At 49.6% G+C, this 27,882-nt stretch overlaps 3 protein-coding genes across 3 annotated transcripts in view; all 3 read left to right on the forward strand.

Moving 5' to 3' along the window:
• Positions 1-578, forward strand: part of Lcn8 (lipocalin 8) — a 38,403-nt gene extending 37,825 nt beyond the window's left edge. The window contains exons 4-6 of the mRNA XM_051184857.1: positions 124-228; positions 309-398; positions 489-578. Coding sequence (XP_051040814.1) covers positions 124-228; positions 309-398; positions 489-571 — 278 coding nt within the window. The 3' untranslated portion in view covers positions 572-578. The remainder of the gene's footprint in view (positions 1-123; positions 229-308; positions 399-488) is intronic.
• Positions 579-16,180: 15,602 nt separating this feature from the next.
• On the forward strand, positions 16,181-20,435 carry Lcn6 (lipocalin 6). The gene is made up of 4 exons (XM_051184858.1): positions 16,181-16,650; positions 16,834-16,973; positions 19,538-19,608; positions 20,204-20,435. Exons 1-4 carry the CDS (start codon positions 16,558-16,560, stop codon positions 20,422-20,424), a joined length of 525 nt encoding a protein of 174 aa, XP_051040815.1. The 5' UTR covers positions 16,181-16,557; the 3' UTR covers positions 20,425-20,435.
• Positions 20,436-22,253: 1,818 nt separating this feature from the next.
• On the forward strand, positions 22,254-27,166 carry Lcn10 (lipocalin 10). The gene is made up of 6 exons (XM_051183860.1): positions 22,254-22,402; positions 23,027-23,166; positions 23,546-23,616; positions 23,824-23,931; positions 24,631-24,801; positions 27,075-27,166. Exons 1-6 carry the CDS (start codon positions 22,301-22,303, stop codon positions 27,164-27,166), a joined length of 684 nt encoding a protein of 227 aa, XP_051039817.1. The 5' UTR covers positions 22,254-22,300.
• The last annotated feature ends 716 nt before the right edge of the window (positions 27,167-27,882 follow it).

Raw genomic sequence — 27,882 nt, forward strand, 5'->3', positions numbered from 1 at the left:
CAGGTCCCAGAACCAGGCAGAAACGGAAGGGAGTGAGAATCTGCAGATCCAGGCTTCCAGGCCAGCCCCCTTTAGTGTTGAGGTTTGAGCAAGGCTCCCTAACCCTGCCACTGACTCCTGAAGGCCACAGGAAGATCTATGTGCTGGAAACAGACTATGAGCACTACACCATCCTGAAGTTATCCCTACTCTGGCAGGGCAGAAACTTCCATGTGCTCAAGTACTTCAGTAAGTTCAGCCTGGGTAGGGGCAGAACCCGGTGGCTGCCTTATTTCAGGCTGCCAGCCCAACTCTGCTGTGCTCCACAGCTCGGAGCCTTGAAAGTGAGGATGAGCCAGGCTTCTGGAAGTTTCGGGAAATGACAGCAGACCAAGGCCTTTACATGCTGGCCCGACATGGTGAGCACAGTGCCTTAGGGTGCTGGACCAGGCTCCTGTTATGGGGTCTGATGTCCTCCTGACTGTACCGCATGCTGTCCCTTCCCACAGGGAGGTGTGCTGAGCTCTTGAAAGAGGTGAGTCCACTACCCTTGGTCTACATTGCAGCCCAGCCTTCGTGGAGGCCCTGCTGACATTACTAGATCCTGATCCTGGAAAGAAGGGGTCATCCATCCCTCCTCTGACCAGGACAGCCAACAGCCCTGATGGGCAGCTTCCGATGCATCTGTTTTGTAGTTGGGAAAGAACAGTCTGCCGTGTGACCCCAAGCTGTCATGCTCGGCTCTGGGGCAGGGCAGAACTAGGTTGGAGAAGGAGGTACCTTGTTTGTACTATTCTGTCTATCAGGGATGTGCAGGGCTCGGGGCCAGTTCTACCCTTTTCTGTTCTGCCAGTTGGTGGGATGAGTTCAGCTCTGTTGGATATCTTGGGGTTTCCTATGTCTAACACCATGTTAACCCACTACCTACACAACTTCACGGTCACAGCCGAGGCTCTGGAGGTTGACATCATAACTCATTTTGCAGATAGAGACTCCAAGGCGCAGGGAACCAGTGCTTTGTCAAAGCCAAGCAGCTGAGGTACCAGGTACCTAGCTTGTGACGATTGACCAGCACCACAGGGTTCCTAAAGGCCACACATGGCTCTAAGCTCTGCTGTTCTGCCTACAGGGACTGGTCTGAATAGCTTCTGTCCTGGCCTGCAGCAGCAGCCCCACCAACCTGGCCTCTCCTGTTCCTGCCTGGAGGGCCTCCTGTACCTGCTTCAAATAAACTCTGTTACCAAATGCTGCCCAGCATCTTTCCTGGGAGCAGGGAAAGGGGTGGCAGGAATGTTCCTCTGGCCCAGGTGGAGGAGACAAGCCTGCATTTTCCGTGAATGCTTGGTGAAGAATGTGCCTCACACACAGGGTAGCCAGTCTAGACTCCCATGTGAAAAGGCCCATCTCCACCCTGCCCTGCACTGCCCCATTCACACTACCCTGGGCAGTGAGTCCCACAGTCCCCTCCTCATACTGGAACAGTGTTCATGAATGCTAGTGGCGCTCTGGGATGCTGTGAGGAAAAATGAGAGCAGGTCTGGAGCTTTGTGGGCACCTGGGCCGAGGAGCAGCAGAGAAGTGCTTTTCAAAAGGGTCAAAGGCCATGCCTCCAGGAAAGACATGCAGAAATGTGTGGCTCTGGCTGTGAGGGAACCTTTAACCCTCCTGCTGCCCGTTTTGTTGGTTGCCTACTTCCACAACTATCCTTGACACATCCCTCTGAGATGTCTTGTCCCCACTGGACAGATGGGCAGCTGACACTCAGAGGACAGAATGGAGTCCACACCAGGGCCGCTTTCCCGAGGCCAGTACGCGGTACCTGGTGCTACATTCTGGAGATGGCAAGGCATTGAAGTGGCCACTGTGTCTGTCTTGTCAGAGGATGGGTGGGGCAGTGCACAGTTTAGCAGGATCCTGAACATTCCTTTTTGCACAGAGATTCCCTAAGAATACAGATTCTTAAGGTGACCAGTGGGCATACACCCCATTCAAAACTCCTGGTGCTGGACGTTCCTTGAGCTTACTTCATTGGCCTTGAGCGATCACATACAAATCACCATTTCTAGGGCAAGATCATTAACATCAGGATAGCTCAGTTCTGAACAGACCCAAAGCTCTTTTGATGTTGGAGGGGTCAGGGAGGATGGATTGATCACTGGTTGCCAATCTGGGGCCTGCTGAGATGATAAGGGCTCTGGACACAGCACTATTGGCTGCCTGAGTTTGTCTGGGCTCCATAATAGCTGGTGAATGATTTTTCAAGAAGTATGCTGGGAACACTGGCTTTGGTGTCTGTCAGAAAGAAAGAGGGTGCATCAGTCCACTAGCTAGGCCACCAGAAGATCCAACTGGCTATTACCTCTGTGTGCATTAGCTGTTCCTTCCTGCAGGGCTCTGAGCCTGGCATCATTTTTGTATTCCTTAACTGTTTTCCTGATTGTCTCCCTGTCTCATCTTTCCCACTCCTTATAATTTGAACTCTGGATGTAGTTGCTAATACTCCTCTATCCTTGTCTGTGCCCTGCAGGGTCAGGTCCTGGGTTTTCCCTAGGGGGTGATGTCACAAGGGGCTGTCTCTTTGCTGTGGAGACTACACAGGTATCTTGGGCCCATGTGTCTCGTTCTTCACCTGAAAGCTGGAGACTGTGGTCTGTGCCCACAAAAACAAATTTGTGAGTAAAAGCAACACCAGGGAAGCAGGGCTGGCTTTAGCCCAGGCATGATGACTGTTCATCTGGTGGCCCTTGGGTGACTGATGTGGTTTCTTCAAAGTACTCAGTAGGACAGTCATGGGCCTGGAGGGGGGTCAGGACATTAAGATTCTCATCCTGATGAACATAAAGCCACACAGATCCAACCATGCACGGCTCCCGTGCCCTCAGTCCTGCCTCTGCCATTCCCAGGCCTCTGTGTCACTTGCTACAGTTGGCAGAGTTCTGCCCCCAGCACACAAGTCTTTATCTTCTCTGTGCCTATGACCAAACCCTGTCCGGGGGCTTTGGTGGAGCCTGCTCTTTCACCCACACAACTGGAAAGCAGCACCTCAATTGCTGAGTGGATTCATGCATATATGAGTGGACACCCAGAGACAAGATCTGTGTCCCCTGGGGCAGTTCCCTGAGGCCCTGCAGTCCAGCAGGTAGGTGAGTCACCTGGCTGGTTTACAGCGCGCTTCCAACCCAACCTAATGAGAACCTTCTATGCCTATTCCAAGCACCCACAGGAAGGATATAAAGTTCAGAGGCTCTGAGCCAAAGGCTATGGCTTCCTGTGGTTGGGGAGCTGAACTACCCGCTAGGCACATGGAGAGCAACATACTCTTCACTCTGCTGGGGCTGTGCATGTGTCTGTTCGTGGGGTTGGCTGCTGACCCAGAGGATGCAGCACAGGATGACTTCGACGTAAACCAGGTAGTCACAGTTATAGTGAACCAAGTTCAGTGCTTTTCCATGGGGGTTGGGCCCTGCCTAGTCAGCCTTCAATACTCCATCACCTTGGGTGCCCTTCACCCCTAGAACTTTCCAGACTGCTGAATTCCTTAGAAGGAGGGATGTAGAATGGCTCTCAGGGTCCCAAATCCTGGATGCTGATACACTTGGGCAATTCCTTTCTCTAACCCCTATCCCCCAGTTTTTAGGCTTCTGGTATGAGATCGCCTTTGCCGCCAATACTGATGAAATTGGCTACAGGGATGATGAGAAGTTGGGAGCCATGAGAGTTGAGCTGGAAAAGGACCTTCTGGCCATGACAGTCACCTATTTCCAGTGAGTTAAGGCCTTGCCTATGGCCCTAGAGAAAAGTTGGTGTACAGTACTCTCTGCTTTCCACAGAGATACATCTCCCCATGTCAGAGCCTCAGCCTCAGCTCTAGAGAGATGAAGAGAAGGCAGTGTCCCACTGTCTATCAAGGCAGTTTATGAGAGTGACCTCCAACTCTACAATCATGATAGGAGTTTGGCCTCCAGGGCTGCCACCCTGGACTCTGAGCAAAGACAGTAACTGATAAGACAACTCTAAGGTCCAATTTTCTAGCTCTCAGGTCATGAGACATGCCAACTGCTGACTGACAGATGGCAAGGCCTGAGGAAAAGTGAGGCAAGGCTGACCTGAGTCATCTCTTCATCTGGGCATATAATCCAACGGTGCCAAAGTCCCCATGTATCGTTTGGCCACTAGACACCTTCAAGCTGCACATGTGAAGCCAGATTCAAGTCCACAACAACATGTCCCTGTTCTCAGAGGGTCCCGTTACAGTGTGCTGTTTTGGCCCTCAGATATCTGCTCCTCAGCCAGGCATGCTGGCTGTGTTCATGCTTCTCAGAGTTCGCCTTCAAATGTGAATCCTTTCACCTCAATGTGTGTCCCTGAATGTGTTTATGTCAGAATGTGTCCCTCAGCTCTGAGTGTGTCCCTGATTCTCTTCTTCAGATGCGTGCAACCCTGCTCCTCAAAGACTATATACCTCACACATGTGTGTCTTTGCTCTTCAGGGTGTACCCCTCAATGTGTCTCTGTACCACCAAGTGTGCTCCTCGGTCATGAACATCTGTGTTTCATAAGAGGGTCTCCCCCAAATGTGTGTTCCTTTACTTCAGGAAGTTTGTCACTCACATATGTATTTCCCTGCTCCTGAATTACTCATCTTTATCAGGCTGTGTCCCTCGGTGGTAGAGAGTAGGTCTCATAGGTGTGTTTGTTCCTGTTCCTCAGACTCAGACACAAGTGTGACAGTGTCCCTCCAGCCTGTATCCCTCGGGGTGTGTCTTTTGATCCTTTGTGTGTTTGCAAGCACAGGGAAGTGGCTTCTCGGGAGTACCTCTTACTACTCCTCCTTCTCACTGCGTAGCCACTGGATAAGGGGGCCTGTTCTCTGCGGTTATAGGCTCAGAAGGCATTAGGACACCTATATCTGGCTGGTTTCTGAACTCCAGGGTTACCTACAATGCCCACCACCTCAGAGCATACAGTGTAAGGCCTGGTAGGCAGGAGGTCAGGAGTCTCCTTCCTTTATACGCCTTCATTCACACCCCCTCCCATGTCTGTCTCTATAGCCCAGGCTGCCCTGAGCTATATGTCTAGGGATGTGTGTGCACAGGGATGAGTCCTGTGTATAAACACACGTAAGAGGCCTACTCTCTGCCACTGAGGGACACTGTTCCCCCTTTTTCTGTCTGTATAGCCAGGGTTCCCTCCCCCCTTTTTCTGTCTGTATAGCCCAACTTGGCCTCATACTGCAATCTTCTTGAGTCAGGTCCCCTCACCTCCTGTGTTGAGATTACAGGCTGGCCTACCTTCTTGTCTTTGTAGTCATAACGTCTGTGTGCTGAAGAAGATCAAGGCTGCTAAATCAGACTACCCATGGCGGTTCAGGATCACAGCAACAGGCGAAAATGCTGTCCCAGGTTTGGTGGGTGTGGTGGCCTATCTGGGGCACTTCGGTTTGCTCTCAGTGTGTACCTTCACTGTTCTGGATGGGGAGTGGGACCCTTGCCTTGCTGAGGATGTTGCTTGCTGTGTCCAGACTGAAGCCCTCAGTGCCAGGCTGCTCAGTACCAGGGTGCCATGCCCAGGAGTCAGACTCTGGCTTTGCCAGGACTTTGTCAGCCTCCTCTCTGAAATCCTAGATGTGATTCAACATTCCTTTACCTGGGTCAGTGGGGATCCCTGCCATCCTCTTCAGAGAATCCTTTGGACTCTCAAGGCTCATTCCATGTTGCCCATGTTTGTTTCCGGTACACGCCTGTGTGTGCACATGCGCCAGGCAAACGCACAGCTAGGAACTGAGAGCCCTGGCCAAGCAGGTGGGAAATGTCTAGAATTTTGCTCTGTTTCAAGGAGACAGAGAAATGGTTATTGTTCACACTGACTACAAGACCTATTCCATCATATATCTCTCGAGTGGAGTAAATGAGACATCATCTCCGGTCATGAGACTGTACAGTAAGTCCAGCCTGAACTTATCTGGGCAGGGGGTGGGTGGTGCCCTCTGATACCTCATCTCATTGTCTTCCCTCCCTAGGGTGGGGGATAGGAGAGAATCCCAGGGCTACACGGGGGTGGGAGAAAGTCTGTAATTTTAGAAGCCCAGTGCCATACTCACCCACAGCCCGGAGCTTGGACGACAGTGAGAAACAACAGACAAATTTCCATTTGGTAGCCAAGGAGCACGGGTTTATAGAACGAGATATACACTTCATCTGGCTTGAATGTGAGTAGGCCTCGCCTGGGTCAGGGCCTCCCAGGAATGGGCAAAGACCTGCACCTGCCCTATTCCTTCCTTGTATCGTCATTTGGTTTTTCTCTACAGTGGACTGTGTGAAAGAGAACATAGTGCAATTGGTGAGTCTCTGAACCAAGCTGGGACTGTGCTGGGCACCCATGGTGGATGGGGATTCCTTCACATGTCCTTTCTATCACATTGGTAAGGATAGGAGCTTACCCTGGCCTGGTATCTGTGGGGAGCTGGGTACTGCACTTGATCACACTTAACTGGAGCAGGCAGATCCAAGTTCTGGAACACAGGCTGCCCAAGGGTCAAGAGGACTCATTTGTCCTCTATGGGCTAGTTTTTCCTCAGTAGCTGAGTGGGGCCTCCATGGTGGGGTCTGACACTCTCCTGCTTCCCTCTCATGTTGCCCTGTCTTACAGGGAGGTGCACCAACGAACGTCCCTGAAGGAGGTGAGCCCACATCCTTTATTCTACACTGCAGCCCCTGTGTTCTGATACTAGGTCCTGACCCTGGTGGTGGTGGTGGTGGTGTGTGTGTGTGTGTGTGTGTGTGTGTGTGTGTGTGTACCCCTCCTCTGATGAGGACACCAAACAGCACTGCTTGATAGGTCCAGAGAGGCATCTGTTTTGTTGTTTGGGAAGAGATGTAGTGTGGAACATGAGCGCAAGCTGTCGGTCTAAGTCCTAGGAGGGAAGTGGGTGTGTGGATGTGTGTGGGTGTGGACCTGGCACAGAGCTGGGTGGTAGGCTCCTTGTCTTCAATGTTCTGCCTGACAGGGATGCTCAGCACTGCTGATTGACTCTGTCCCTTCAGGTGCTATCAGGGGGTGGGTTGAGGGGAGATATGGACCCTGGTAGATGTCTTAGTGCTTTATTCAGCACTGTGCTGGTCTACCACCAGTATAACCTCATTACCACAACCTATTCCCTAGATATTGGCAACATGGCTCATTTTGCAGATAGAGAAATCAAGGCTCAGGGAACCAGTGCTTTGCTAAAGCCAGGTAGCTAGGATGCCAGGCCCCTAGCCTGTGACCATGACCAGTGCCTCAGGGTCCCTGGAGACCACACATGGCTTGAGCTCTCTTGTTTTGCCTGCAGAGACTGATCTGAAGAGGATGCAATAGCTCTTCCCACCTGAACTCTCCTGCCCCTACCCAAGGTTTTCCTTGCATCTGTGCCAAATAAACCTTGCTGCCACATGCTGCCTAGCATCTTTTCTGAGGGTAGGGTAAGTGATGACAGATGGGTGGTAGAGGCTCACCTGTGCATCATCACCAGTTGGTTTCTGTTTACAATGACCCACGTGATTGCAAATGCATTGCATTTTTTTCCTATGAATATTCTGTAATGGACACACCACACATAGCTGACTGATTCAGGCCCACAGCCCCATCCTCCCTCTGGAGAAGTTTCCTGTCCTCTTAGGATCTGGAAGCAGCCCTAGCAGGTCACAAGCAGAGACAAGAGCAGGCCTTCTCTTGAGGTCTCAGTAGGTCTCTAAAATGGAAGGGGAAGAGAAACAGACCCCTTTGTTGCCTATATTTTTCCTAAGGCTCCCTGCTGTGTGAAGTTCAAATCCTGTTATTGTTTCCAAGTTCCTCCTGGATGTGGCTGTTCTCTGGTCCTCCCATTCCCTGCTCCCGGCTCGCCCCCTCCCATTCAGTTTTGTCTTCTCCCCAGCTGTACTCAGGGCCTGAGTGCTCATCGTGGTGTCTCTCACTCCGCACCTGCAGCCACTGTGCGCTCACCTTACCTCTTTCATTGCTACAGGGCAGAAAGGATAGGAATGTGGGGGATCTGTCCCCTTGGGGCAAATGAATTCTTATTTGCAGAATAAGATAACTGGAAGCTTCCTGAGGGCAGCAGCCCGAAGAGGGGGGCGGGAGAGTGGTACCTGGGGTGGAGCAGTATGGGGGGGTGGAGAGCCAGTCCTGTTAGGGTGCAGAGTGCTGCTGACCCCGAGGCATCTGAATGAGACACCACCGAGGCCCACAAAGGGGAAACTAAGTGCCAGAGACCCCTCAAAGGAAGCATTCTGAGGTGAGGCTCTGACATGCTCAGGGCGTGGGGAGTGTTGTTATTTCCTTCAGATCTTCTGGCCCACACCTGCACCAAGTCCCAGGAGCTTAGCATGAAGATTGGACTTAACGCTCACGACATGTTCCAGACTGTGGATTCCAGCCACAGTTTATCATTGCACAGTTCTGGAGCTCGACCACCAGTCCATGATCATGTGACACCCCCCCCCCAGCCCACAATGATGGGCCAGCAAATTCATTTTCAGGGCTGGGGATGTGGCTCAGTCAGTAAAGCACCTCCAGTGCTAACGTTCAGATCTGGATTTAATCCCCCATAGCCCATGCAAACAAGTGCCAGACACTGTAGTCCCAGTGCTGGGGGCTGGGGAGGTGGGGACAGAGGGATCCCTGGGATTGTTGGCTAACCTGTTTGGTCAAGTTGTTGGACTCTAGGTTCAGTTAGAGACTTTGTATCAAAAATGGTGGGCAGGGAATGACATCTGATGTTGACCTTTGACCTCCACATGAATGCACACACACATATGTACACATTCACTCGCACATTCATGAACGCAGAAACAAAAAGTCCACTTTTAGGTAAGGGCTCTCTTCCTGGTAGACATGGAAGTGGGGGACAGAGTGCTTTACATGATCAGTCTTCCTGTCCTCATAAGGACTTTAGCCTCTTTGCGTAGAGTCACACTGACCTGCTTCACTGGAGCCTCACTTATGTTCTAGAGCCCCAACACAGGAACGTGAGGGTCAGAACTGAGGAGCATATAAACCAGTCTCTAAAAGGCTACAGAATGCAGGGTGTTTAGACTTTTATTTAGTTATAGCAGGCCCTATATAGTATATATTTCAAGTATTTTATGTGTATGGGTGTTTTTCCTGCATGTGGTCTGTGCACCACATGTACTCAGTGCCCAAGTTGTTAGGAAGAGAGAGTTGGATCCCATGGAACTGGAGTTATAGATGTTTATGAGTTGCTGTGTGGGTTCTTGGAATTGAACCTGGGTCCTTTGGAAGGACAGCCAATGCTCTTAGCCACTAAGCCATCTCTCCAGTATAGAATGTAGGTAGGGATTTTACAGTGTGTCATTACTGATGCGTCACAGGAAGGTTACTAGATACACAGACTGGAAAGCAGGATCTATGGGAGAAGAAAAGAATGGTTAGTAAAACCTGATTCTGTGGACAACCAAAGCTAGTTCAGAAGAGAAATGTCTAGTGAGGCATCATAAGCATGTCAAAGGAAAAAGGGAACCCATGGCATGGTCAAAAGGAAGGATTCATGAATAAGTAAACAAGTAAATAGCCATTGGGTGATCAGACAGAGATTTCAGCAGAGTGGGACTGTAACAAAGAGCAAAAAGGCAATCTCAGAGCTGAGAGGTCATTGCATGCATGTCAGTGTCCCAGTATGAGAAAGAGAGGAGAGAGGGACTGAGGTTATGTCAGGCTTCCTGGAGAAGTGCTCCAGGTTCAATGAGAGACCCTGTCTCAAAAAAAAAAAAAAAAAAAAAAAAAAAAAAAGGTAGAGTGACTGAGACATGGAATGTCAACGTCTGGCTCCTACATGCATGTATACTAGCAAAACAGCCATAGGAACAGAATAGAGCAAGAGACATGCAGAAACATATTAGGATCAAATGTCTGTGTCAGTCGCTTTCTCACTGAGATCATATCCTTACAAAAGCAACTTAAGAAAGAAAGGGCTTGCGATGACCCCCAATCTGTTAGGGTCCTGTCCGTCACTCTGAGAAAGGCATGTGGCAGAGTCCGTGGCAGTGGAGGCACTCAGCTGGGACTCCTTGAATCTTGACAGCTCACGAGGCGGGGACAGTGAAATGACAGCGATGGCTTCTTCCTTTCCCTCTTTGTGTTCAGTCTAGGAGACCCAGCACATGGATGATCACCTACATTCAGGCTGATCTTTCGCTAAACCTCTGTGGAAACACCCTCAGAGAGACACACCCCAGAGGTGTGCCTCACTAAGGCCCAGGGTGCTTATTAATCTGAGTTGTTGACAAAGTTAGTCACCATATTATCATAAGAATCAAGTTTTGGATAATACCAAGTTACAAATCTTATATAGATAAAGATATTTTATAAAGATAAAATACAAAGTTATTCCTGAACTTGATGAAAACAACTTAGAGACTCCCAACGTTTAGAAAAAATGAGCAGAATAAAATAAAGAAGCATTGGGTGGACACACACGCCTTTAATCCCAACATTTGGGAGGCAGAGTCAGGCGGATATATGAGTTCAAGGCCAGCCTGGACTACAGAGCGAGTTCCAGGACAGCCAGGGACACACAGAGAAATTCTGTCTTGAAAAACAAAGCAAAACAAAAAACAAAACAAAACAAAACAAAAAAAAAAAAAAGAAGGAAACTCATTAAAAAGTCATATGCAGGGATATTTCATTCTGAATAGTAAAGTCAGTGTTCTGGAGGTAATATTAAAAATCAAGAACAATCCAGGAGAGGACAGGAGGACATTTTTGCATGGTTGAAAGAAGAAACAAAACAAAACAAAAAAACCCAGCTCAGGTTCCAGTCATTACCCCTAGTAAAGACAGCCGTTCTGCATCTCTGTAGCCCACTGGCTTGCCTGACCTATTTCATACATGTGTCTCTCACTCTTGAGACTCATTTATTCGTTGTATTTGAAGACCCTGAGAAATTTCCCTTTATCACGAAAAAAGAGATTTCTTTATTTTATTTGTGTATGTGTATGTGGCTACATGAGTTTGTGTGCACCAGGTGTGTTCACAGAGGCCGGAGGGAATCAGAAGCCCTGGAACTGGAGTTACAGGCAGTTGAGAGCTGCTGGACACGGGTGCCGGGAAGTAAACCCAGGTACTCTGTAAGAGCAGTAGGTATTCTAAACCACTGAGCAATCTCTCCAGCTCCTTATTTTGTTTAACATTTGTCATAGTTAGGGTGTCTATTGCTGTGGTAAAACACCATGACCGGACCAGAACAGCTTCGGGAGAAAGGGTTTATTTCAGTCTGTAACTCTCCGTCACACACTGTGCCTGAGGGAAGTGGGAGCAGGAACTGCAGCAGAGGAATACTGCTTGCCTCCATAGCTTGTTCAGCTTGCTTTTTTTATACAACCCAGGTCCACAGTGAACTGGGCCCCCTTACATCAACCATTAATTAAGAAAATGTTCTACAGATTTGCCCACTGGAGATCTAGATGGAGACATTTTCTCAATAAGATTCTCTCTTCGTAAATATATTTAGGTTTGTGTCATGTTGTCAAAAACCAACTGGGACAATACCTGGTCTGAGCACAGTAAACATGGCTCTGGCAGGCTTTGCCCATCCCCATTCCCTCTGTCTTGCTGAAACTTAGATTTCCTTCCTTCCTTCCTTCCTTCCTTCCTTCCTTCCTTCCTTCCTTTCTTCCTTCCTTTTTCCTTCCTTCTCCTCCTCCTTTTTTGTTTTTTGCTTTTGAGACAGGGTTTCTCTGTTTAGCTTTGTAAACCAAGCTGGCCTCGAACTCACATAGAGCCACTTGCCTCTGCCTTTTGCCCAACTAGATTACATTTCTAAAGCTAGTCACCAAGATCTATTCCCCAGTTTGGTCAATCTGTCCTCCTGATGTTGACTACTAAGGTCCAGCTATCAAAGTATCAAGTCCAGCAATTAAAAGCCCCCTTTTGGCTCACCTAATTAATCTATCCAATCAAAATTAAACACTCATCCTAAAATGGGATTTCATCTTTTTCCTTTCTAAACTGCCATTTGCCTATGGGCCGCTTCTGTCTCCTCTCTATCCAGAGGCAGTCCTTTGTCACTCTGGGACAAATACCTCTTCCCTTTATCACTTGCCCCTTTCCCCTCTTCTGTCTCTTGTCTTTGTCTCTTATTCCCTGTCCTTTGTCCCTCTGTGCTTAGAGTGTTGTTACAGTTTCCTTTTTCTTTTTCTTTTTTTTTTTTTTTTTTTTTTTTTTTTTTTTTTTTTTTTTTTTTACTTTCTTGGCGGGACCATTTCTATTAGCTGAAATATTTTAATTCTTATTTAACTGCTTCTTATAGTAGCTAAGTAGAGATAAAGATATCTTTATAGGCCAACTTGTATTCATTGCATGGGCCTGGTTGGCAGGCAGTTCAGGTGGGTCATAACAGTCATAACTGATCTGTGTCCATTTCTGTGCTCAGCTTCTTTACTGGTAGTTGTCTGGTAGTCAACCCTTGATGCCACAGACAGAGAGACAGACAGAGAGACAGAGAGAGCAGCAGACATACATACAAAAAGTCAAATACAAACATAATAAGACAGACAGATACTTCATATTTCTTCTTATTAACCCTATGTAGGGCTCTAGTCTCATAACTTCACCTAACCTGGCCACCTCCTCACACCATCTTGCAGAACTGAGGGTATAGTGGAGATAGTGGACCCAGCTCAGATCTCTGTGGTGTTTTAGGACACACATACCCCTGGGGCTCCCAACTGAGCCGGCCTCGCCTTTCTGGAGCATCCAGTAAGTCATGTGCTCTCCCTGCAGTGGGTGCCTGTTCTTTCAGGTTCTTTCGTGGGGTTATTTTAACTCAGCCTTGGATCTTTCCTCCTCCGCACAAGGTTGGGTCCCTACAGGACCCCCAGTGAAGCCCTAGGGCCCTGAAAGAGGTTTCTTTTTATTTTGACAATTTTAGTGTGTGTGTGTGTGTGTGTGTGTGTGTGTTAGGTGTGCAGGTGTCCTCAGAAACCAAAACAGGGTACTGAGAATTGAGCTCTGGTCCTCTGAAAGAACAGCAGGTTGAGCCATCTCTCCAACTCCTGGGAGAAATTTCTGTGGTTAAATTTTTAAATTTTTTTGATAATGCAATTGTAGTAATATATTTTCATCTTCCTTTCGTTCTTCCTTTCTTTCTTTCTCCCTCCCTCCCTCCCTCCCTCCCTCCCTCCCTCCCTTCCTTCCTTCCTTTCTTTCTTTCTTTCAGACAGAATTTCTCTGTGTAGCCTTGCTGTCCTGGAACTCACTCTGTAGACCAGGCTGGCCTTGAACTCAAAGATCCCCCTGCCTCTGTCTCCTGAGTGCTAGGATTAAAGGAGTTCATCACCACTGCCTGACTATATTCCATGGCTAGCATAGTTGTAGTTTTCTTCTTTAGGGGCATAACTTTTTGCCAGAGGCCATGGGAATATACAGCAGGTGACAACTAGTATTTAACAGGTAGACCTACCAGATGAATAACTCTCTGATGGGGAGTCCCACTTGGCAAAGACCATGAAGTCACTGACCCTAAGTGACTGGTTGCTTCTGTCTATAATTTTTCTCACGTGTATGCATCCTTCCCCTAATAACAGCTGTGGGCATTTCCCCCACTGCTTATGTGTTTATCGAGTGAAAATATTCCATCTACTGGGCTCACATATAGCTGTGGATAGTCAGGAAGATGTTTTCCACTTAACTGTATAATTCTGATGAGTAGAAATAATACTGGGATATTTTTCATTACTCAGACTGACATAGGAAAGTAATCGTATTCTCAGTCACTAACACAGCTAATTTTAGACTTCAGAACAAATTAAAAGCAAACTAGTTGCCCCTGGAGTTGTGTACGCAAGAACAATTTCCCAGGGGTTTGTTGCTGATTCAAGGTCAGACATGAAGCAACTTTGTAGACATAACCCCCTGCAGTAATGGACTTTCTGCAGTACTCCTACGTCAAGGTTCAGCCAACTAGCTGTTTATTGTTTAAGCCCTGAATTTCAATGTTAGTTTCTGTCTGGGAACTCTGACCACTTAGAGCTGATTGCATGGCCAAGTGTTACTCGTCGGCAGGTCAGCATGACCTCCCTAGCCTGAGAAAAACTGTGATCAGTAAGCTCTGTTTCTTATTGTTTACTCAAGAAGTGCTGCGTGAACCTGAAAATGTGATTTGTATTTGTTCAGAGGCTATAAAAGGAGAGATGTGAGAGAAGTGTGTGTGTGGGGGGGGGGTTGTGCTGAAAGGGAGATGTAGCTGAATGTGCATGTGTAGAGAGAGAAGTGAGAGTCCTAAGAAGCGTGAGAAAAGTGTGGAGAGATGTCGCGGAATGGGTAGAGAGATAGACGATGTAGGTGTGTAGAAGAGAGATGTGTGTGTAGGAGCGATGTATGTGGCAGAAGAAATATATGGCTGTCTGGAGAAGGAACTGTCTGAAGAGATTTGGCAGTGTAAAGAAGTGTGAAGGCGTGTAACTGTGTGGAGAGTGTGTGGAAAAGGTAAGTGTGTGAAAATAGATGGAACTGTGTGTAGAGATGTATGGCTGTGTAGAAGAAGGTAGATGTTTGTATGTAAGGAGAGATATGTAACTGTATACAAAGAGATTGTCAAGAAAGAGAGATTATTCAAGGTGAAGTGAAAGAGGTGACCATCTGGAAGCGTGTGTTTACCCTCAGATAGAAAAGTCCAGTCTACCGGGCTGGAGAGACGGCTCAGAAGTTAAGAGCACTGGCTGTTCTTCCAGAGGTCCTGAGTTCAACTCCCTGCACCACATGGTGGCTCACAACCATCTGTAATGAGATCTGGTGCCCTTTTCAGGTGTGCAGGCATGCATGTAAATGGAACACATTGTACGTAATAAATAATAAATCTGGCAAAAAGGAAAAGTCTGGCCCTCAGATAGAAGATTTTTTTCTAAGTCCTGCTTCTCTGAAGGCATTCTTTCTAGCACTCTGGGTGCAGACCCGAGAGGTGGTCTCCCAGTCTTCGATAACTTTTCTAAGTGGTGGAGAAATTCAGACAGAGTAGCCCATCTTAACCTGACTCTCATGGATGTTCCTTTCTTATACCACTTTTCATGATTTCAGGTTGCCTCTGAGAACTTCCAAAGGCGGCTTTGCCCGTGAGCACTGTCCCCAGAGCTCGTTCCAGTCTGCCTTGGAAGATCTAGGCATAGTCATGAGTCTGTTCTTCTTATCTGTTTTTCCCCTGCTGTTTCTTATTCTGTTATCTTAAGCCTGTGTGTTTTGGCTGGAAAATAGGTTTAAATGACAGCATTGGTCTGAAGATTAGGATGGGAGTTTTGGAGCAATTGTCTTCCTAAGAGAAATCTTACTTTCTTCTGTCAGGTGTCTGGGAGGTCAGCAGCCAGGAACCATCCTAATCCAGGTTCAAGGTCTGACTCTGGGCCAACTCAGGATGGAAGAACACTTAGCTGACATTTTTGTTTGTCTTGTTTGTGTACCTTTACCTCCCCACAGCAGGAGCTGCAAGGAGCTCTTTTAGATACATTTTCTGTGGAGACTCAAACTGTGGACACATTGCATCTGTGGCTTCTGAAGTCTGGTTTGGAGTGAGGATAGGAATGATGAGGGGCATGGGTATATGGGGGTGAAATGCAAGCTTCAGTCTGTTCTGTGGTGGGTCCTGGGTACCTGCAGCCTTGTTCTGCAGAAGTTCTCAGCACATCTTTGATGATGAGTGGTAGGCATAGATGAGCCAATCTCATGGAGTGTGTGGCTACAGTCTTGGCTGGAGGCAGGAGGATCCACCTATCACCCCCACCCCCACCACCCCGAGAGTATGGTGGTCCAGATAAACCCCACCCAGAGATTCTGCTCTTGATAGCAGCTCCAATGACTTGGTGGTGGATAGCTCAGGCTGAAGACAGCTATCAGGGGAGTCTTGGGGACCATGATACAGACAGCATTTGAGGGGACCTTAGGGTCTGGCTGAAGTTGGTCATGATTTGGCCTCAGTAGATGTGGCCCAGCTGGAGATGGATGGAGAATGGATAGGTCCAGATAGGGAGACAGAGGCAAGAGGGCAGCTTGGCTGCAGGGCTGACTGTTGGGGCCAGTGGGAGGCTATGGACCAGCAAAGCAGAAGGTTGTGTGGGCCAGTGAGGGTGGGAATGGAAGCTAAAAAGGAAGTCTTCTCAGTGGCTTTTTGCATTTTTAATGATCGAGACAAAGGATGTCTGAAACTGCAATTTCTGGGCAGACCAGCTGGGACTGGGACTTGACCTCAGCTTGGGCCTGCTTGGCCTGCACCTGAAGAGCAGACTGATCCTGGGGAGGGGAGACAGCAGGGTGGCCAGCTTTAGGAGGCTTCCTCTGGAACATTCTGGAGATTAGTACAGGCTCCTGGGCCTCTCTCGCCTCTGCCACAGGTCTGAGCTAGACACCAAGGTCACCACAGTTTAACAACATCCTCCCGACCCTGAGTAATTTTGCTTTGTGTGTGAAAGAAGTCAGGAAGACATTCTGGCAGTTAGTGGCCACCCACACTGAGGCACTTAGAGTCATATAAACTGTTTCCTGGTGGGAGATGGCACATCCTGGCCTACTGCGTGGTGTTCCTGGGCCTCTGGAAGGATGAAGGTGATGCTGCTGACTCCTGCTCTCCTTGCTTTGGTCTCTATGTCCTGGGTCCAGGCCGTGTGGCTGGGAAGGCTGGATCCTAAGCAGGTAACAGCCCTCTTGGGCTGCAGGTCCTAGAGCCAGGACCCACCTTTGAGGCTCACAGCCTGTGGATCCCCAAGAGTCAATGTGGACAAGCATGGATGGAGGGAGTTAGACTGCACAGGGGTTGGGGTTCTTTGACTGCTTTGAGGGAGGGGAGCCAGGTATCTCAGCCGATACTTCCTCTAGCTCCTTGGGCCCTGGTACATCCTGGCAATGGCCTCCCGTGCAAAGAACTTCATGGTGGAGAAGGACTTGAAGAATGTGGAAGGTGTCATGGTGACCCTTACTCCAGATAACAAGCTGAGAGTTCAGTCCTCTCGGCATGGGTGAGTAGGCAACCCCCGAGCTACGTGATTCTGTTTTAGCTTCCTTAGCAGGAGCACCTTCAGCAGAGGGGCTGTGGGCTCTGTCTACCTGGTTCAGGTAGAGGCCTGGACTCTTCAGACTTGCTCCTGGAGGCATGGTTGGCTCTCCGTGCTCCCCACTCCCCTGTGCTCCCAGGTTAGTCTCCTCCTTTCCCTGAGCTTCCAGAGTGGCAGGATCCCTGAGTCTGTTGTGCTTTCTTCCTTTCCCTACTGGTCTCTGCTCTCATTCATCCACTTTATGCCAGCCAGGCCTTTTACATCGATTGCCACTTTGCAGAGTACTTTGTCACCCTGTGTAATAGCAATTATTCCCACCTATCACGCAGCTCCACCTTCCTAAACTGAGATTTTTGTCCCTATGTGACAGCTTTCCATCACTATGGCAAAAGTATGAGAATGGAAGGTTTGCTTAGGTCCATGAGTCCAAAGATTTCAGTCCTTATTTACCCACTGACCCTGCTGTCTTGAGACTATGGTAGCTCAGATCATTATGATGGAAAAGGCAGCTTACTTCATGGTACTAGGAAGGAGAGAGAGAAGGAAAAAGAAGGAAGTGAAGGAGGAGGAGGAGAAAGAAGAGGAGAGTCACGTTACCATCCATTTGAATGACACATCTCCAGTGGCCAAACTCCCTCCCACCAGGCTCTACCTCTTCCCTCTGCTATGGACAGAGACATCAAAGCTTTCTGCACATGACTTCTGAGGGCATTCCAGATTAAGTGGCACTGGATCCCTATCCCTATCCCAGCCAACGATGCCCCCTTTGTGTTTCCTGTCTCCCCATCCAAGGACTGGAGACCCTAGAGAAATGTCTCTATAGAGTCCATCCTGTTGTGATTGGGTTTCTCTTAGCCCACATCCTCCAAGTCTACCCTTTCTGCCTTTGGTTTGGTGACATCCCACTATGTGGATGGTCTGTGTGTTGCATTATCCACAGATACTTTGGTGGCTTCCATCTTTTGCACTCGAAATGTGTAGGCAGTGAGCCTTGGTAAGTTGGCTCCTTAGAAAAGAGGGTTTATCCAAGAAGTAACATGCTGGCAGATGTCTGTGTCTAACAGGCAGTTCTTTGTCATCTGCTGTCCCCCTATGGCTACTCACAATACCCTGACCTCTGTTCCTCTCATAAAGCCGGTGCTGTAGACAAGGCCTTGAACTCCTGATCCCCTGCCTCTACCTCCCAGGGCTGGGATTGAAGGTGTAGGTGTTTAACCACATTGGACTAGTGTCTCTGATACTGAGAGTCACAAATGTGTATATCTGCTACATTTCCCTCCTAGGAAGCTCTCTTTAAGTATTCTGCATATTTTCCTCTAGCATGTTTCTTACTGATTTCTGAGAAAGGAGAATTTTAGGAATTAGTCTTTGATTAAAAACTTGTTATACCAGGCAGTGGTGGTGCATATCTTTAATCCCAGCACTTGGATGGAAGAGGCAGGCAGATCTCTGAGTCTGTGGCCAGCCTGGTCCACAGAGTGAGTTCCAGGATGGCCAGGGCTACAATGAGAAACCCTGTCTCAAAAATCAAACCAAAACAAAACACTAAAAAACGAAAACACCAAACAAAACAAAAAACCAAACTAGCTACAGATGTACTTCCCAGCTTGTTTTTCTGATGTTGGGGAGATTTTTTAAACATTTATGTATGTGAATATTTTGCCTGCATGCATGTTTGTGTACCACATGCATGCCTGATGCCCACAAGGCTCAGAAAAGAGCATCGGATCCCAGGCATTGGAGTTACGAGTGGTTGTGAGCTACCCTGTGAGAACTGGGAACCAAAACTGGGTCCTCTGCAAGACCAGCAAGTGCTCTTAACTGCTGGGCCATTTCTCCAGGCCCAAGAGGAGCTCTCTTCCCCTATGCAGTACTTTTTTAGTTCTGCACTGTAACAGGAGCCTTTGCTTCTGTGGGCTCTGGGTACCATGACATGGCGGGGGGAGGGGGGGGGACTCCTTTCCTGTCTGTGGAAGTTCTAGAATTTTGCATGGAATAAAATGTGAGGTACACTGAGGTAGCCATGCAGCCCCACATTGATGAATTATGACCTAGTTTGTGACCTTTGTCATAGGTATGTATCCGGGGTAAATTTTCTTTTGTTTTTAACTTTCTGTTCTGTTCCTTTGATCTGTTTTATTGTGGTGGGTGTAAGGTGTGCCTCCTTGTGTGCTGGACCGGCTTTTGTGCATCTCTCACTGCAGGTGTCTTGACCCCAGACATCTTTGCAGCACTTGTTTTGTCTAGCAGGTCCTGCTGGCTTCTCTTTCATTTCTCACCTCAGAGGCTCACACCTCGGGGATTCTCCATCCTATCTTCTCCCGTGAACCACAGGCGGATATCTCTTGAGACCTCAGCACCGGCCATGTGGATCCCTTGGGAAATGAAGGGAGTGGCTAATGCTTCCCGGGTCCCAGGATGGGTTTCTCTAGGTAATCCTGGCATCGTGGAAGAGATGAACTCCTTTGAGGCCTCCCCCACTGGTGGGCCACGTGAGTCTCAGAGGCCTTGCTCCCACTGATTCCTAGGCCAGATGGGTGTCGTGAGAGTACTGTGGAGCTGCTGAAACGAGAGTCCCGATGGGTGTTTGAGAACCCCTGTGAGTATGATGCCAAAGGGGCCGCATCTGATCCCCATGACAACCAGCCCCTGTGTGTTCCCAGGTTGCAGTTGGCAGGGCAGGCCTGGCTGGAAGGAGACCACTCTGCTCCAGAGCCCCTGGCACAGCTCTGTGGGCAGTTAAAGGATCCAACAGACAGGATCCTAGGGTCAATCCTCAGGGGAGAGAGGCCCCTGAACAGAGGCCTTAGACCTCATATCCCCACCCGTATGTGCCCAGATGCCTGTGAGGGTCCTAGTCTCAATCCCTGGACTCCTTTGTGGGTACAGAGGGCTTGGTGCCTGGTTAGTAGTGGTCTATCCCCATAGGATAGGGCTGGGAGAAGGTGACCCTCTTGCTCTTCAGACACCCCAGGCTGAGCTGGGACAAGCATTCATCTAAGTCCACCAGCATCTGAGAACTGCTTCTTGCTGCAAAATGTAGGGGTCAGGGACCTGGGGACAACTTGAGACTTCTAATGAGGTTGGATAGGGTCTGGTCCTGAATCTGACCCCATCTTAACAGCCAACCCCAGTTTCATGCCAGTTTGGCATGGTGGTCCTTACTGCCCCTGGATCTGGCATTTACTTTTTAGCTCTCGGTGTACTGGACTACCGGGTACTGGGCACTAACTTCAAGGACTATGCTGTCATCTTCACACAACTAGAGTTCGGGGACGAGGCCTTCAACACAGTGGAGTTGTACAGTAAGTGGGGACAGGCAAGGTTGCGCAGGGTCCCTGTGTCTATGGCCCCTAGGAGGGAACATACAGGGCCAAGCCCCAGCCACCCTGAGGTTGGCGAGGGATTGAGGTAAAGAAAGGGTCAGGGGACACAGCCAAGCTCTCCACACTCTCACTGTATCTCAGTGGCTACCCTTTCTTGCTCAGGTCGGACAGAGATGGCTAGCCATGAGGCCATGCAGCTGTTCACCAAATGGAGCCGGGGTCTGGGCTTCCAGTCCCAACAGCAGGCCCAGCTGCAGAAGGACTGTGAGTGTCACTAGTACTGGTCACAGGGAAGAATAGGCAGTTCCGACACACACAGTGACGGGGTGGTGGAGGAGATTCGTATCCCTTCCATGTTTACTGGTTTGTGGGTGCTTCAAGGGATCACCTATGCCTGTCATAGTCAAGCTTGTAGGGACAGCCTCCTTGGAAGGGGCTTGTGGGTAGGATCCTGGGAGCTGCTGCAGCCCTGTTCTCACAACTGCCTTGGCTCTTCTTACAGTCACATGTGCACACAAGATCCTCCAGGTAGGTCACCTTTTCAGGCATCACTCTTGGCTCCCTGGGGAGCAGGAAGAGCCTGGGGCTCTGGATGAACCCTCTTCAATGCCCACATGCAGCCCAAGGCTTTGCTGGTGGGAAGGTCACTGAAGGTGAGGATGATGGCTGTCACCAGCCCCACCCCAACTCTTGCCCTGGTTTTCAGTGAGCGCCACACTCCGGAGATGGCAGCACAGCATCCTGGTGTCCTGGTGGAGGTGGGCAGGTGGTATCTTTGCTCAGTGGCTGGTGCTGCTGTTGGTTCTCTGTTCTCCTAGACTCATGCTTGGGTTGACAATAAAGTGATTTCACAAGTAAATCTGCCACAATGTGTCTTCTTTGGGGGCGGGATGGTCCCTGTGTTGTGGAAGAGGACTCGCCAGAGATCACACCATGGAACCCTAGCAAGCTCAGAATTTGTTTCACTAATACCCATTGTCAGAGTTCTTGAGCCTGAAGTCACTGGGGACAGGATGTAGCCACTGGAATGGCAAAAGCTGAGGTGCCCAGGCTACATAAGAGCTATGTGCATAGGCCAGGACACTATTAAGGCAGCCACTGTACCACCAGAATCCATGGCCAGGGGGCCAACCACCTATGTATTGTACTAGCTAGTAGGAAGGAACACTGAGTGTTACACAGTATGAGAACATTGATAGCATCTGCCAACAGCCTAGTAGAGGGGTTAGCATCCACAGACCACCTAGCAGGAAGGACACAGAATTCACACTGACTAGCAGGGGAGGTCAGTATCTGTGAGCTTTCCAACAGGGAGATGCAACCAGGGCCCTAGCTCTTCAGAAAGAAGAGCTGGTTGCTGGCTGGGGGTGGGCATAGGGGTGATGGTGGCAGTATGGAATTCCCAAAGGCCTGAGCCTGCAGGCCCTCACTAAAAATGGGGCATCTGGTCAGGATGGTGGAATGATGTCATCTATTGGAAAGTAATATGGGGGGACTCTCTCTCCTTCCTGTCAGTAGCTCCTCAGACACTATAAATAGCCTTGGGTAGGGAGCACCAACGTTTATGCCTACAGGCTGCTGTTTCCCTCCCTCTAGTCCCAGAGACACCCGAGTCTCACCTTTGGCTAGGGCTATGAGAGTTTCAAGCATCCAGTGCTAGGTGAGACATCCCAGGCTGCAGGGGTTTGCAGATGTGTGTGGTTCTAGCCCTTCAGTAGTGAGGGATGTGAAGATCACTATGCACATGGCCTCTGAGAACCTGGTGGTGTCCATCTTTAGGGACCTCCCAGGCAGGCAATGTCTGCTGTAAACCACAATGCCCAGGCTGAAGCCCTCAGAAGGAGGGGCAGAAGCCTCAAGCCACACCTCCCCACTTCTTACTCCACCCATCCCAGTAGCCTCAGGTTCCAGGGTGGGTCTGACACCACAGCAGGGCAGACAGGACAACAGCTGCCCCTGCTAAGGATGAAGCTGGAGATGGCTCTGGCCACAGCCCTAGTCCTGGCTGTGGTGTCCTGGACACAGGAGTTTTTCCCTAAGGAGGCCCACACTCTCAACTGGGGCAAGGTAAGCCACATGCCCCTTGGGTACCTTCATGGGATACTAGGATTACAGGGTATGTAGACCAGTTAGGGCTACAACTGCAGCTATGGGACCATCTGGGGTCATGTCCTCAGCAGAAGGGCAGAACAAGGTATCTGTTGAGCCCAGCTGTGTTGGTTACCTACCTATCCTCTCCCACATTGCCCCAGCCCTGGGACTCCTTGGAGATACCTCTGCAGAACGCTACAAGCATGGTGGAAGGCCAAGCACCAGGCGTGCCCTGAGGCAGATGATTTGAGGGGTGGGGTGGCTGTGGGCACAGTGGCTAGGTGAGTAGCAGGCATGAGCACTGAGTTATCAGGAGCCAGGAGCAGGCAGCAGAGGAGAGCTGGTGGCTAGCGGCTCAGGCTCAAGCAGAAGGGAGAGCGGCTGAGCATCTGTGTCACAGGGAGGCCAAGAGAAAAGGAGCCTCTGAGGTGGACATGGCTTCCTGGGCCCCTGACCAGCTAAGTACCAGCTTCTCTTTAGCTTGAGACAGGATAGTGCCCACTTGCAGCGTCACTTGCTGGGTCTGTCCTCTGGCTGGGAGCTTGGACAGGATGCATGGTGTGGCGGCTCCAACACTGCTCTCCCCCAATGCCCCTGCAGTTTTCAGGCTTCTGGTACATTATTGCCATCGCCACAGACACCCAAGGATTCTTGCCGGCTAAAGACAAGAGGAAGCTGGGGGCATCTGTGGTGAAGGTGCACAAAACAGGCCAGCTCAAGGTGGTCATCGCCTTCAGCCGGTGAGGGGATATGATGTGGCAGGGGTCATGGTACACCTTTTCAGACTGGTCAGGGACAGCTTTATCTCTGGGAAGAAGGAGGACAGGAAGCAGAGCCGAGTCCCGAGAGGAAACAGACCCGACAGACGGTTTCACTGCCTCGTCTTCCCCTAAAACCCAAGGGGTGATTTTGGAAGAAATACTTGGCATCAGGAGAGCGATGTCAGGAGTGAACTTCTCAGCTCTAGGCATGCCTTTGCCAAAGTTAGAATATTCCCACCCCAAACCTTGGCCTCCGAACCCCTATTCCTAGGCTCTAGGGGTGGCGGGAGAGTAGAGCTGGAGAAGTTGGTGGTAGAAGGTGGCCCTCTGGCTGCAGCTCACCACGCCTGTTCCCCAGGCCTAAGGGATGCCAGTCCATGGAGACGATACTGAAGAAGGATAGAAAGAAACCTGTGTTCAGGAATACTTGTGAGTAGGATGCTTGGGCCATGGGGAACTGAGTGTGCAGCTAGAGACCCAGGATGGGTTAGCAGGATGGCTGTGGTCCCAGAGCTGGCTGAATTCCTTTGAATGGAAAGGCCATGCTGGACTGGCTGATGTGTTGGGCACCAGGCTCTGGACTGTGGGTGGACATGGATGTCCAGGTGCCAGTGGCCACTAGTGCTTCTCTTGCAGTGAAGGGGATAAAGGGTTTCCATGTGCTGTCCACTGACTACACATACGGCCTGGTATACCTTCGCCTGGGGCGTGCAGGCAACAACTACAAGAGCCTGCTGCTCTTCAGTGAGTACCGTGTGCAGAGTCACCTTTGGGTATCAGAGCCACCCACGGTGGTGGAGGGCTTAGGGATAGGAGACACAGAGGGTGAAGGGAAGACAAGGCAGGAAGGAAAGGCTGGCCAATGGAGAGGGAGAATGGTTGAGGAAGGGTGGTCTGACAGGGGCTGTGGCAGTGGAGCTTGCTGTGCGTAGGGTTGGGGGTGGTAGCAGCACAGTGAATTGGAGACCCTCTCCAGGAGGGTGCAGTATAGGATAGCCTTATGTGTGAGTGTTAGGGTGTTCCCCTGCGAGGAGGCTGGGATTCAGGCTGTGAGATCTGAGCTCTGGGAGACAGAGGGTTAAGGCTAGGTTCCTGGACCCAGGGGGACATGGGGGAGTATTAAGGAGAGCCTTGGGGAGGGTGGGTGGATTTGAAGTGGAGGAGCACCCAGTCTGGGCTACAGGGAGGGGTCTGTGGAAAGGGCAGAGGAGGGGTGTGTTTAGAACATAGCAGGCCTGGACATGCCCAGGGGATGGCTGCAGTGGACTGCAGGGACAGAGGAGGCTCCCAGGTGTCCATCAGCTGAAGAGTGACCCTATCTCCTAGCTTTGGAAATGGGGCACAGGCACAGAATGACAGTGAGTAGGAGCTTGGAAGATTAGGATGTAACCCTCCAAATGTCATATGGGTACCCTTGCTGCTGTGATTCTGTCCCCAACTCAGACAGACAAAACATCTCTAGCTTCCTGAGTCTTCGAGAATTCCTGGACACCTGTCATATTCTGCAGCTCACCAATCAGGCCACCATCCTTCCAAAAGACGGTACTACATGGCCTCAGGCTTTTATTCTGCTGCCCCCATTATGCCCCACTAGACAGCTGGTCCATGTTGGAGGTGTGTGTGTGTGTGTGTGTGAGTGTGTGTGTGTGTCTCGTGTGCACGCACATGCGAGCATGCCTCTGTGTGTGTGGCCACGTAGTTGGCAAAGTCAACTGTGAAGATGCCCAAATGTCCTCATCGCTACCTGTGGGCTTCCTGTCAGCATTGGGTGTACAGCGTCCATGTAGACAGAGATGGCTCCTAGAGCACTCCCGCCGACACTCAGAATGGAGGCTGCATAGCCCTACCCTCTTTAGAGTCCAGGGCAACCAGGGCAAGACCCTCATATGGATTCACAACGGAGGTAGCAGACAGGTCTCTCAGCACCTTGGTTTCTGCCCACAGATTCCTGTGCACACACGATCCTGCCATGACAGCCAGCAACCCTCTGCTCATCCCTTTGACTTGGGAGTCCTCCAGACACTGGGAATGCTGTTCCAGGTGGTGGCTGTTTGTTCAGAGATGTTTGGTGATTGCAGGTCAGTGGCTGACTGACTGCACAGAGCCCGAACTGTGATTGCTGCCTTTACATCCCAGCAAACCCCTGCCTGTGCTCTTGGCTTTCTCTTTGGTCCCGCCCCCCCCCCCCCCCCCCCGCAGTGATCCGTAGGAGGCTGGGACTGGCACTCACCACGCTGAGCACAGACTACAGGCTCACCACACTCCCATTTTCTTCCTTTCTTTTAAAATGGGTTTCTTTATTTTTGGGGCTATAGTGATGGCTCAGTGGTCAACAGTGCATATTGCAGAGAACTCAAGTTTAGTTCCCAGCATCCATAATGAGTGGCTCACAAATGCCCGTAACTCCAGCTCTGGGGGATCCAACAGCCTCTTCTGGCCTTTGTGGGCACTGCACACACATGCACAACCTGCTTACATATACATATAATTAATAAAATAATTAATAAAAATATTTTAAAAGATTTTATTTTCATATGTACTTTTTTGTTTTATTGTTTTGTTTTTCAGGACAGTGTTTTTCTGTGTAACAGCAGCTCCGGCTGTTCTGGAACTCTTTTGTAGACCAGGTTGGCCTGGGTTCTGCTTTCCTCTGCCTCCCGAGTGCTGGGATTAAAGATGTGCACCAACACCACCCAGCTCATATGTACTTTTTTGTTTTTCTTTGTTTATTTTTGTTTTGAGAGAGGTTCCACTATGTAGTCCTGGCTGACTTAGAACTCACTATATAGCTGGGTATGGTGGTGTATGACTTTTTAAATCTCGACACTCAGGAGGCAGAGTCTACAGAGTGAGTTTCAGGACAGCCAGGGCTACAGAGAGAAACCTGGTGTCAGAAAACCACAACAAAAGCAAAGCTCATCCATCATGTAGACCAAGCTGGTCTCAAACTCACAGAGATCTGCTTGCGTTTGCCTCCCTAGTGCTGGGATTAAAGGTGTGGGCCACCATGCCAGGCTCTGTACATTTTATTATACTTAATTGTCATTCCTCCTCCTTTCCCCACCTCACTCTTGTTTTCCGTCCGTTCCGCCCCCCCCCCCCCCCCCCCCCGCTGGTCTTCCACTACTCTCTCCCCCTTCAACCTTGAGATCTCTTCTTACATTTTCATGGTCTCCTTTCTACTTTTATGACACGCACACATTTAAATCTAGACTTTGGGGCTGGGGAGATAGCTCACTAAGAGCACTTGCTGCTCTTCCAGAGCAACCAAGTTCAGGTCCCAGAAGTCGTGTCAAGTTGCTCACAACTGCCTATTACCTCAGTTTCAGGGGATCCGACGCCATCTTGTGGCCACAAGGGCAATTGCATATGTGCACACAGGAACCTACAATAGATAGTACACATCAAAGGAAAAACAACAACAACAACAAACAAAAACAAAAACAAAAAACCCAAACTGCTAATATGAGGGTCAAGATGGTATATTTCTATTTCCTATTTGGTTTATTCAGCTTAATATAATGATCTCTAGTTTCATGTGTTTTTCAGTAAATATCATCATTTCACTGTTTATGGCTGAATAAAATCCCAGTGTGTGTGTGTGTGTGTGTGTGTGTGTGTGTGTGTGTGTACCACATTTATGCATATGCACCATATTTCCCGTGTGTTTTCATCTCATGATGGGCATCTAAGCCTGTATCTCAGCTACTGTGAATAGTGCAGCAATAAACAGAGATGTGCATGTGTTGCTGTGGTGTGTTGACGTAGAAACTTTCTGGAATGTTCCTAGGAGTGGCTATATGGTAGCTCTGGTTTCTGTTTTTAGGAATTTCCATGCTGACTTCCACAGTGGTTGCAGTACTCCTCTTTAACCTGTGATCACTTAGCTGTGTTCTGCTACAAGGAGCGTGAGCAGCGGGAGCTCCTCATTTGGAGGCCTCCCGGGCTGGCTCACCTGCTCGCTGGGTCAGCTTTCTGATGGCCATGTATCCGGCATCACTTGCTTTCTCCTCCACGTGGGTGTCACTCCTCCAGTCCCAGGCAGGAGCATCTTCTTCTCCGGTGACCTTCTTTTCACCAGCAGAGTTCCAGCACCCAGGCGACTCCACCACAGGTGCCACTGGTGGTGACTGGTGTTGAGCAGCCTTGTGTTGTTGGTTTTCACTTCTAAACTATGGTGCCACCACGTGAGCAAATTGGCACACTGACTCAGTTCTCTCCTTTCAGGATGTGGGTCCTTGGGTTTGGACTCAGATCATTAGGCTTAGCAGCAAGCATCTTCATTTACTGAGCCACCTCTTTGTCCTTCTAATATTGGCACATAGGATGAGCAAAACAGCAGCAAGAACCAGTTGCACCATCCAGGAAGTTCTCAGGTGTACCTTAGGTCTTGCTGCCTACATTCCAAGACTGTATCTGCCTCTGCCATTAAAAGTGGCTTCACTTTGTTGGAATGGGACACGCCAGGCCCCACGGGGGTATACTGCTTGGAGAAGTCCGGCCTCTTTCATTTAGCTGAGATGATCTGAGACCCCATTCTGATGCCCAGCCCTCCTTTTTAGTGTTGGCTGCTGGGTATTAATGGGGCGGACTTTGTGAGTAGCTTTTACACACAGTTAAGTCACATGGAGTCAGCTTGATCCTTTCAAATATTCCTTTGAGGCGTTGCAGACTCCGTTGCTTAGCATACTGGTT

The sequence above is a fragment of the Phodopus roborovskii genome, unplaced genomic scaffold, assembly GCF_943737965.1.
Source record: "Phodopus roborovskii unplaced genomic scaffold, PHOROB, whole genome shotgun sequence".
Taxonomy (NCBI): domain Eukaryota; kingdom Metazoa; phylum Chordata; class Mammalia; order Rodentia; family Cricetidae; genus Phodopus; species Phodopus roborovskii.